At 41.0% G+C, this 11,851-nt stretch overlaps 1 protein-coding gene across 2 annotated transcripts; it reads left to right on the top strand.

Moving 5' to 3' along the window:
- The first annotated feature begins 3,971 nt into the window (after window positions 1-3,971).
- Window positions 3,972-11,505, top strand: LOC106571960 (PRELI domain containing protein 3B). Of its 2 annotated transcripts, XM_045695955.1 has the most exons (7): window positions 3,973-4,242; window positions 6,134-6,253; window positions 6,803-6,971; window positions 7,548-7,637; window positions 8,976-9,046; window positions 9,173-9,275; window positions 9,410-11,505. In XM_045695955.1, the coding sequence occupies exons 3-7, from the start codon at window positions 6,834-6,836 to the stop codon at window positions 9,524-9,526; spliced, it is 519 nt and encodes a 172-aa protein (XP_045551911.1). In that variant the 5' UTR covers window positions 3,973-4,242; window positions 6,134-6,253; window positions 6,803-6,833; the 3' UTR covers window positions 9,527-11,505. The 2 variants fall into 2 exon arrangements, with proteins under 2 accessions (XP_014001047.1, XP_045551911.1); XM_014145572.2 differs by lacking the exon at window positions 6,134-6,253 and having other exon boundaries at window positions 3,972-4,242.
- The last annotated feature ends 346 nt before the right edge of the window (window positions 11,506-11,851 follow it).

The following is an 11,851-nucleotide window of genomic DNA, read 5'->3' as shown; positions in this document are numbered from 1 at the left end:
ATCCAAATTTTAAGTGCATACACCGCCACCTACTGTACTGGTGTGTGATGCCGTTCACGGCCTACCTCCATTAAATTATTGCATTTTTTTATTTCAACTTTATTTAACTAGGCAAGTCAGTTAAAAACAAACTTACTACAAACTTCCGACATCAACTGTTTGTATTACAATTATACACTTCAACACCCCTGCCCCATCAATGGTGGCAGGTAGCCATGTGGTTAGAGCATTAGAGCGTTAGACTTGTAACTGAAAGATTACAAGATCAAATCCCCGACCTGACAAGGTCAAAATCTGTCGTTCTGCCCCTGAACAAGGCAGTTAACCCACTGTTCCTAGGCTGTTATTGAAAATAACAATTTGTTCTTAACTGACTTACTGAGTTAAATAAAAAAAAAAGGATTACACATTGTAATTATGCAATAGACTAGAAACATGATTTAAGTAAAGGCTGATATGTAATTCATATATACAGAACAAAAAACACTACATCCTGCCAGCATGCCCCACAAATGTACTGAATGATGTGAGGAATGAGATGGGAGTATTTGCTCTGAGACAGGCATAATAATGTAATGAAGCGAACAGTTTTCAAACCCTCAACATTCTAGCCCAAAGTCCAGCACGCTATTGACTGTGCCCAAATGTATTAATTGGGGTTGGGGCCGATTGTGGCTAAAAACACTTCATCAACTGGATTCGTTAACATGTGGAAAGGGGAAAAAAGTATTATTTTAGTTTTTCACAAGCGTAGCAGGATGGGCTATTAGCTGAACAATAGACTATTCAGCCTTTACTAAAGAATTGTCTAATAGCTGAGCTAGGTGTGACCCCCCCCCCCCCAACTTGCAACAAATCATTTGTATCTATCTTTCCACATCTACCTACACACTTATCTACCTACAAACGGTTAATGTTCTGTGAGAAAAAATATATATACAGTTGAAGTGGAAAGTTTACATATACTTAGGTTGCAGTCATTAAAACTTGTTTTTCAACCAATCCACACATTTCTTGTTAACAAACTATAGTTTTGGCAAGTCGGTTAGGACATCTACTTTGTGCATGACACAAGTCATTTTTCCAACAATTGTTTACAAACAGATTGTTTCACTTATAATTCACTGTATCACAATTCCAGTGGGTCAGAAGTTTACATACACTAAGTTGACTGTGCCTTTAAACAGCTTGGAAAATTCCAGAAAAGGATGTCATGGTTTTAGAAGCTTCTGATAGGCTAATTGACATCATTTGAGTCAATTGGCGGTGTACCTGTGGATGTATTTCAAGGCCTACCTTCAAACTCAGTGCCTCTTTGCGTGACATCATGGGAAAATCTAAAGAAATCAGCCAAGACCTCAGAAAAAAAATTGTAGACCTCCACAAGTTGGGTTCATCCTTGGGAGCAATTTCCAAACACCTGAAGGTACCACGTTCATCTGTACAAACAATAATACGCAAGTATAAACACCATGAGACCTCGCAGCCGTCATACCGCTCAGGAAGGAGACGCGGTCTGTCTCCTAGAGATGAATGTACTTTGGTGCGAAAAGTGCAAATCAATCCCAGAACAACAGCAAAGGACCTTGTGAAGATGCTGGAGGAAATAGGTACAAAAGTAACTATATCCACAGTAAAACGAGTCCTATATCGGCATAACCTGAAAGGACGCTCAAAGGAAGAAGCCACTGCTCCAAAACCGCCATAAAAAAGCAAGACTACGGTTTGCAACTGCACATAGGGACAAAGATCGCACTTTTTGGAGAAATGTCCTCTGGTCTGATGAAACGAAAATTGAACTGTTTGGCCATAATGACCATTGTTATGTTTTGGAGGAAAAAGGGGGAGGCTTGTAAGCCGAAGAACACCATCCCAACCGTGAAGCACGATGGTGGCAGCATCATGTTGTGGGGGTGCTTTGCAGGAGGGACTGGTGCACTTCACAAAATAGATGGCATCATGAGGTAGGAAATGTGTGGATATATTGAAGCAACATCTCAATACATCAGTCAGGATGTTATAGCTTGGTCTTAAATGGACTTGGTCTTCCAAATGGACAATCACCCCAAGCACACTTCCAAAGTTGTGGCAAAATGGCTTAAGGACAACATGGTCAAGGTATTGGATTGGCCATCACAAAGCCCTGACCTCAATCCTATTGAAAATTTGTGGGCAGAATTGAAAGTGTGTGCGAACAAGGAGGCCTACAAACCTGACTCAGTTACACCAGCTCTGTCAGGAAGAATGGGCCAAAATTCACCCAATTTATTGTGGGAAGCTTGTGGAAGGCTACCTGAAACGTTTGACCCAAGTTAAACAATTTTAAAAGTAATGCTACCAAATACCAATTGAGTGTATGTCAACTTCTGACCCACTGGGAATGTGATGAAAGAAATAAAAGCTCAAATAAATCCTTCTCTCTACTATTATTCTGACATTTTCACATTCTTAAAATAAAGTGGTGATCCTAACTGACCTAAGACAGGGAATATTTACTTGGATTGAATGTCAGGAATTGTGATACACCTTAGCCAAATTAAACTGAGTATGTAAACTTACGACTTCAACTGTATATATTGGTCATGGCTCCCGAGTGGCGCAGCAGTCTAAGGCACTGCTTCTCGGTGCAAGAGGCTGTTCTACAGTCCCTAGTTCAAATTCAGGCTTCATCCGTGATTGGGAGTGCCATAGGGCGGTGCACAATTGGCCCAGCGTCATCCGGGTTTGGTCAGGGTAGGCCTTCATTGTAAATAAGAATTTGTTCTTACCTGACTTGCCTAGTTAAATAAAGGTTCAAATTAAAAAACTGGTGGCAACCGCAGCGTAATCAGGAGGTGGCTGGTGCTGAAAATATAGCTAACTTAAGCAAGTGTTGCACACCAACAGATGGAGATAGAGCCTAGACCTATATAACTTAACTGGCTGAGGTAGGCTATGAGGCTTAACAGCCTAATTGAAGTAGGATTTTTTTTTATTAGGCCTACTTACAATTGCAACTAGTCAAATATTTAGCATCCTACAATAGTTTAAAGAAAAAAAGTCTGCAAGTTCGAACTAAAACAATGTAACTAAATTAAAAGCTCACATTTGTAAATCCCAAACTCTAAAAGTAAATGGAAAGGTGGATACAAATTGTGACATTGTGGTTACAATAAAGAATGTAGGCCACCATGCAAATGTTTCCTATTAGCAGGACAATATACTTTTTATAGCCCGGCTACTGTTGTGAAAACCCCTCAACTTGCAATGTATTAGATTAAAAAATATATATATATATATTTAACCTTTATTTAACTAGGCAAGTCGGTTAAGAACAAATTCTTATTTACAATGACAGCCTAGGAACAGTGCGTTCCCCTTTCCCATTTTGTATCACAAAGTGGAATGGATCTAAATTGGGGGCGGTAATGCAACATATTGGATGCCAACCGCAGTTAAACCTCAACTAAGACGAATAATTTCGTCAACAAGAAGTACAACATTACACATCCTTTCAGAGACATCAGATAATTAGCTTGTTTTCTGTAATATCGTATAGCTTTGGAATCGCGATATTATGCACTTTCGAAGAAAATAGGCAGGTTTCTCGATGTATACCCTGACTGAGAAGGTATTGCGTGAGGATTAGTTTAGCAACCGTGTCACGCAGCATGACAACGTGAACGCGATTGGTCGACAGTCTGCTGGGTGGGGTGCTATACGTTCCTCCATTCATTAACCAATGGGATCCCTATCTCCTCCTTTCTTTATCTCTTAACCACATTTTTTTTTTATAACTAACGCATTGTTCTAGCTCATTTTTCTATCTGTGTCTTAACATTCTCCAAAGATTTGTATAACTAACCCACTGTTCTATATGTGCCTTCTCTCCGCAATCTTCTCTTGTAACCTAGCTTTGACTCGCTTCCTGGGGCGGGACTTTGTCTGTGCTTTGCGATTGACAGCCCGTTAAATTTGGTAGGCACAGCCTTTCACGTTATGTAAGGAGATATGTAAGAAATAAGATGCACTCAAAAATACGCGTCAGAAAAATTCCAGAGATTTCAATGCAGTTTATTCGGTCATGATTTACTCTGATTGGTTGATCATTTTTTTATAGAAGTGGGTGGAGGGGGACGGACCATAATTTTGCCACTAGTAGGCAACGTAGTTTCCTTCACAGCTGAGGTCAAGCTGTCATAAGTCGCCGACTCGCAAGCCCTGACAAAACATGAAAATCTGGACCTCCGAACACATATTCAAGTGAGTAATTTATTAATAAGGATTTATAAAGTGCTTATTTTAAATACGCTTGATATTGTGTTATCTTGCTAGCTTATTTACGTTTGTAGCATGCTAGCGCTGGTAGTGGTAGCAAGGCTCCCAACCGGCCAGCTCTTTGACTTTAGCCAGCTAACGCTAGCCTGCTGCCATTACAAGTTATCGAGTGTTAGTTAGAGCAACTAACGTTATAGCTAGCTAGCTAACAAGCTATTTGGCTAGCCAACACATTAAACTCTGTCCATTGTTGTAGCTAGCTATTGTTGGAATATGATTTTTAACTAACCAAATAATACTAGCTAGTTAGCTAACGCTGCTAGTTAGCCGCATTACAAGTAGCTAATTAACTATGTCAATACATTCCAGTCGAAGTATCCAGCTGTAGTCGAACTGGTTAACTGTCAAAATGTCACCGGATTCGGGTGCTTGGCCTATACTTGTAAGGTATTGCGAATTCATTATGTTCTCGTAATCTGCAATGGAAAAAGTCACTTCCGGTCGTAGCTGCATAGAAATGGCGTTTAAGGTGTTTCTTTCATTACGTAACGGTCACTGAGGTATAATAAGAACGGCAACAGTCCAAGCCAACATGGAATGAAAGCTAAAACATGGCAAAATTAAACATGACGTACCCCGCGAATGATGCAGCGCAACCCCTTGGGCCAATTGAGATATAGTGTGACTAACACATTTAAGTTAATTACTAGCTCCCACCTTGAGCCAATCGGTGTAATTTTGTTCACCCAAATGTCCTCAATCGTCCCAGTGCTGTCTGAGAACGCGTGAATAACGGACAGATCCACTGTCTCTTCCCCGATTTCATGGGGGGGGGGGGGGGGGGCAGTTAAAAGCCATAACATTTCAGTTTGGCTGCCCCTGTTAAATGCAAAAACCAGGCATTTACTCTGACTCGAATAAAGGGCGTTCTATTCCAGCTAGCTACCTACCTACTGTACTGGAAGCACAATGGTGGGATCATGGTTCTTATGTCCCAATAACCAGGGCTTAATACTCTTGGAGTTTATGCCTCTAACCAGGTTTGCATCCTACCATTTTATGCAAGTAAAGTTTTTGTTTTTTTAATTACTGGACTGATGGGAACATTTTGTCGGTAAACTTTCCAAATGTCGACAAAATTCAAAAAGATCCCTTATCTTTAAAAGGAATTATGTGAGAAATATTGATATAATAACCATAATATCGAAGAACTTGGAGTCACGCGACAATGTGTGGTCCTCCCACAATGACTAGTCGGGAAACCATGCAGTTTATTAGGCAGATAAAAATAATTTAGGAAGACCTTCACAGGTTGGAGAAAGTGACACATGTTGAGCTCAATTGATGCTCCTTTCCAATAAATATCACGGGTCTTATTCTGGTGACATGATCATCGATGCTTGGCTGCCTGTTTGACAAATAAAAATTCTTGCTCTTTTGTCCATTATAATGTAGGCTGGCCTACCCACACTCTATCTGCAACCTGTTGGCTATAGTGAACCTCTCAATACCAACACTCGCTATATAACACCATTATTTTGTTGTGAGAACCATCGATGGAGTTGAAAATGCGAAGCCCATTTAACTTGTATTTTTTATTCAGTACATGGGAATTTAACTGCAAAAAGTATGTGTACTACGTCATCACGCACAGCTTTTTATCTGCATCAAGTCAATTTGATGGAAACTCATTTGTGGTGGGTAAATGCACATTTTTGAATATTTGCATAAATCGTGTCGCCAATTAGATGGAAACCTAGCATGCGAGTGTAAACAAAGCTTCTGTTGTACATTCAAAAGGACACATGGTCGAACCAAGTACATTTACTTGTATAACTGAACCCATAATGAATATTTCATAATCCACATCCCACAGTACAATGTCTAGCTGGCTAAAGCACTCCATGGGGAAGGACGTTTCTGATTAATTCCACCAATGGAGTGGAGCAGACACCAGGCTTTGGAATTCAGCTCTGACTACATCGATTCGCCCAAGGTCAATACTTTAAAAAATGTCAATTCTGAAATGCTTACCTTTTACGTATGTTTCTCCTCTCTCGTTTCGTGTCTGTTTTGATTTGCGTAAGTCGTTACTTTTTAAATAAATATTAAACAAATACAACCATTGACGGCTTGCTCGTTGCTGTTGCTCGAAGATGACGACTCAGCGCAAATGCACATGTGCCACAGTCGACGGTTGTATTTGATTAACATTTATTGATAAAGTATGGATTGCAGCAAACAAGGCATGTAACTACAGAGGCCAAACATAGGTACAAGGTAAATGTTTCATAATATATTTTTAAATATAAGTATTGACCTTGGGCTAATTGCTAGTCAGAGCTGAAAGCCTGGTCTCTGCTCCACTCAGTTGTTCATCACAAACTTCCTTCACCGTGGAGTTTAGTCAGATAAATGTCAGGACAGGTTTTCAAATGAATTCATTTTGGCGCACGCCAGGATGTCCACGTGATAAGATTATGAAATGCACACATTATGATAGTATTACAGTAATATTGATTTCCTGTTTTGTCCCCCCCCACAGCCACCCGTGGGAGACTGTGACCAAGGCGGCAATGCAGAAGTATCCCAACCCAATGAACCCTGGCGTGGTAGGGGTGGATGTGTTGAACAGACATGTGGACACACAGGGCCGGTTATACAGCAACAGACTGCTCAGCACAGAATGGGGACTGCCCTCCTTGGCCAAGACTGTAAGTCCTCAGCACACTGGATGCCTGTCTCAATATTGCCGCTGATATGGTTATCCTGATAAGTGCATTGCAGGTCACCAGTCTCAATGAGGATACATTGTCTTCTCACTGCTGTAGATATTGATATACTTTTCTGCACACGCAACAATCCAAATCCATTGCATTTATCAGAAGTTGCATGTACTAATGTTGACAAATTCAATCAGAGCAGTTAGGTTTAGTTCAGGGGATAAGTCGGTATGTGTTGGCTTGCTGTTAGACTAGGCAAAACATTGAATGATGCTCATTCCAGTGAACTGGGGAAGTGGGTAATGCTCAGAACAGTTGGCTGTCTGTACATCTCTGTGGTAGTTACATGATTGTGCACTGCCACGACCTCAGCTCTGCTAGAACTTTTACTGAAGGTTGTCTCAGCTTGACGGTTCAGACTGGTGTTGTGTAATCAAGACCGCATGAAGTTGTCGGGTAAATGTTTCTTTAACCTTGTGGATCAACAGATCTGAGGATGTATTGTTTTGTCATTGATGTCAAACATGTTACTGACAGTAATGTCATTGTTTTTTTGTTTTATCCCAGCTCATTGGTATAACACGAACCAACACATACATCCAGGAACATTCGGTGGTGGACCCCAAGGAAAAGACTTTTGAGCTGCAATCTACAAATGTGAGTTCAAACCTATTGTCGGCTGTATACTGAGCAAAAATGTAAACACAACGTGCAACAATTTCAAAGATTTTACGGAGTTACAGTTTATATAAGGAAATCAGTCAATTGAAATGAAATTGTTAGGCCCTAATCTGTGGATTTGACATGACTGGGAATACACATATGCATCTGTTGGTCACATATCTTAAAGGTAGTGGCGTGGATCAGAAAACCAGTCTGTCTCTGGTGTAACCCATTTACCTCATGCAGCGCAACACATCTCCTTTGAATAAAGTTGATTAGGCTGTTGATTGTGGCCAGTGTAATCTTGTCCCGCTCTTCAATGGTTGTGCCAAGTTTCTGGATATTGGCAGGAACTTAAACACGCTGTTGTACATGTCGATCCAGAGCATCCCAAATATGCTCAATGGGTGACATGTCTGGTGAGTATACAGGCCATGGAAGAACTGGGACATTTACAACTTCCAGGAATTGTGTACAGATCCTTGCGATATGGGGCTGTGCATTATCAGGCTGAAACATGAGGCGGTGGATGAATGCAATGACAATGGGCCTCAGGATCTCGTCACGGTATCTCTGTGCACTCAAATTGCCATCGATAAAAGGCGAGCATTTGCCCACTGAGGTCGGTTATGATGCCGAACTACAGTCAGGTCAAGACCCTGGTGAGGACGACAATCACACAGATAAGATTCCCTGAGACGGTTTCTGACAGTTTGTGCTGAAATTCTTCGGTTGTGCAAACCCAGTTTCATCAGCTGTCCGGGTGACTGGTCTCAAGATGATCCCGCAGTTGAAGAAGCCGGATGTGGAGGTCCTGGGCTGGCGTGGTTACACATGGTCTGCAGTTGAGGCTAGTTGGACATACTGGCAAATTCTCTAAAATGACGTAGGCGGCTTATGGTAGATAAATTAACGTTAAATTCTCTGGCAATAGCTCTGGTGGACATTCCTGCAGTCAGCATGCCAATTGCACACCCCCTCAACTTGAAACGTCTGACGCATTCTGTCCCCAGCACAAGGTGCACCTGTGTAATGATAATGCTGTTTAAACAGCTTCATGATATGCCACACTTGTCAGGTGGATGGATGATTTTGGCAAATGAGAAATACTCACTAACAGGGATGTAAACACATTTGCACACCACATTTGAGAGGGATACTCTTTTTGTGCTTGTGGAACATTTCTGGGATCTTTTATTTCAGCACATGAAAAATGGGACCAGCACTTTACCTGTTGCATTTATGTTTGTTCAGTGTACATTTGTGGATAGTGTAGCTAACTCCACCTTTAGCCCTGTAAACTGACATTGATGTACTTTCCTCTGCTTTCAGATTTCATGTACTAACATAGTATCTGTGGACGAGAAGTTAACATACAGGCCGCATCCGGAGGATCCCAAAAAGTAAGATTTATATATACTTTTTTATTTTTATTGATTGATTTTAAAGATTAAATACAGCAAAATTGATAAATGGGTTTGAGTTTCACAGCTAAACTTGTTTTTTCTTCTGTTTGTCCTTATGTTTAGGACCATATTGACACAAGAGGCACTTATCTCTGTGAAAGGAATTAGTCTGAGCAGTTACCTGGAGGGGCTCATGGCCAAAACCATCTCGGCAAACGCAGGCAAAGTAAGTCCTCTCACTTTACAACTGCAGCCTGGATGGAATATTTGAATGGAAACAGTATGAGATAAAATGATCTCATCCATGTATGGCCATGTTCAGCCCATAACTTCCCCATGTGTGTTTGGTATTTTGTTCAGGGACGAGAGGCGATGGAGTGGGTCATCAGGCGGTTAAACACAGAGATCGAGGAGCTGGCAGCAACGGCACAGGCCACAATCCGCATCCCCATGGCAGCCGCAGTCGCAGAGAAATGATCAGCCGCCATCTCAATGGACCTCAGACATTTCCCCTGAAAAGGGAGACCTCTCCCTAATCTGCCAGCACAGCCACCTCCTGTATTGGCCCACTCATTTTCTGTCACAAGAACGCATCCTTCCCTCAGCGGACTGCCCATACAAGCAGGGTACACAGAGAGAAGCTGATGACAGCATGCTGCATTCATAACCAAATGGGAGGTGGGAATTTACCAGTTGTGAAGTCTTAAATACCAGTTGGATGCATTCACATGCTTTGAACTTGTTGAGAAAAGCCTATTGTCTAATGGCAAACAAGCTGCGTATACCTTAAACTAAAAGTACAGCTATCATGTTTGCAAACAAATTATAGTATTCAAAAAACATATTAATAGATTCATTTTTATAAATATTGCATTTAATTGTCGTTATCAAGGTCATTTCCTTAGTAGGTGACGTCAGAAGTCTCCATTTGGGAGCTCAGGATTGTTTCCCACTAGTAATTACCAGTCGGAGGGCCTTTCAGGTGGCTTTTTCCAAGTCGTATGTGGCATATTCCGACTTCCCACTTGGTTATGAACGCAGCAGTGAACAGGGTTGAACCGGGTTGCATTCGAGGCTCATGGGATTTCTGGTCTTCTAACATTTTGAATCACACCGTGCCTACAGGTCATCAGGTTTATTTATTCTCCTCCTGCCCTCTTATTGTTGTTTTGCAGCGAGCTGGTTTCCTCTCTGGCATTTGAAGTTTCACTTGAACATCATTCTATGTTGCCTATGCCAGCCATGCATTTACAACCATAAATAGGCTAGCAGTCATTTTCAGGTTACAATTAACTTACTGAGAAGAGAAACTAATGTTTGTGGGTCTGTTTTGTGGGGTGTTGTAAAGTTACTGTTATATATTCAGTAATGAGAACGTGATTTTTAGTTTCTTTAACTCATTGTTATTGCACGTATTATTACCAAGTAACAAGAGTACCACCATTGTATTCGCTATGTTCAGAAGTGTGGATACATTTGTTCAATTCTCCCAAATGGTTCTCAACAGTTACAACAGTATGTGATTTCCACAACCTTATGAATAGTGGCCTTGTAGTAGTGTTGGGTGCAGTCAGTGAAGGTTAACGGTGGCCACTACGACGGGCTATATTCAGGATCATTGGACAGGACTGACTGTTGGTTTTTAACTCTGTGCAGTCTTGAACAACCCATTTTTAAAATGTCAAAGTATGAGTAAAACAAAAAATCACATTTGATCCTGAACCTACCAGGATTGTTTCTGCCCCCTCATTTGGTGTCATCTGACAGTATTTGTGTTTTTTTAAGCTCTTAGTGGTGTAACCTACTGCAGTGGTTCATCTCACCAGTCTCCTGCCGCCAGCAGTGACGTGTGCTGTGTTCGGTTGTAATTAAAGTCATGTGTTGGATCCATTCACATGCTTTGAGAAACGCAGATTGACTAATGCTCAACAAGCTGCGTCAACCATAAACTAAAATCTGTCATATAAACAAATTGGTGTTTTTAAAAAAAACGCTGTTATCGAGGTAATTTCCTTAGTAGGCGATGTCAGAGGTCAGCATGTGGGGGAAGGTGCTCGAGGATGACAATTTCCCCCCCCAACTAATAATTACCAGTTGTGGGGGTTTCAAGTGAATTTTTCCCAGTCATATCTGTTAAATACCACCTTCCCACTTGGTTATGAATGCAGCATTATTACGCCATAGAATCAGTTCTACGTATGCCTATGCAGATACACTCCCCTTTAACATCCCAAACTCCCTTTTAAAAACTGTTGTCACACTTGTGTCAGGGTTGCATTGATGTTGGGTGAAGTCTGAGTGGCACTCCAGATATCAGTCACTTGTTTCAGGAATGAAGTGTCATGCGCTGAACATTTGAAAACAATGGCTATATATGAGTACACATTCCGAGAATGTCAAACCGAAGTACTTAACACTGAAATGATCTCAATAAAAAAATGTTATTGTTTCATGAACAGGGTGTCTTAGATGTGGGCAAGTACTAAAAGTTTACGCTGTGTATTTATCGACACTTCATTTTTACTCTTACGTGGCCATAGCTAAAGGCTGGAATTTCTTAGGCCAATCAGTGGTCTACTCGCATGAATATAATTTTATGACCGGTATACCCCCATACCATTCTGTTGTTGGGGTACACCCACACCATTCCAACACAATCTTGTTTTAACATCTTTTTTTAAAACTATTTCACTCATATTGTAAGTAATTATAGGTTGTTATATTTCATAGAAATCTGGAAACACTGGACAGGTACTTTAAACATAATTACACACTTCCCAGCCTACAGTCTATGAAACTACT

Source organism: Salmo salar, chromosome ssa15, assembly GCF_905237065.1.
Source record: "Salmo salar chromosome ssa15, Ssal_v3.1, whole genome shotgun sequence".
NCBI lineage: Eukaryota > Metazoa > Chordata > Actinopteri > Salmoniformes > Salmonidae > Salmo > Salmo salar.
This window is presented reverse-complemented; position numbering and strand designations above follow the sequence as displayed.

Excerpts from the sequence above, each read along its gene's own strand:
- LOC106571960 (XM_014145572.2), top strand. The coding sequence starts at position 4,211 with ATGAAAATCTGGACCTCCGAACACATATTCAA. Across the intron at positions 4,243-6,802 it reads ACCTCCGAACACATATTCAA|CCACCCGTGGGAGACTGTGA; the intron begins GTGAGTAATTTA and ends CCCCCCCCACAG. Across the intron at positions 9,276-9,409 it reads TCTCGGCAAACGCAGGCAAA|GGACGAGAGGCGATGGAGTG; the intron begins GTAAGTCCTCTC and ends TATTTTGTTCAG.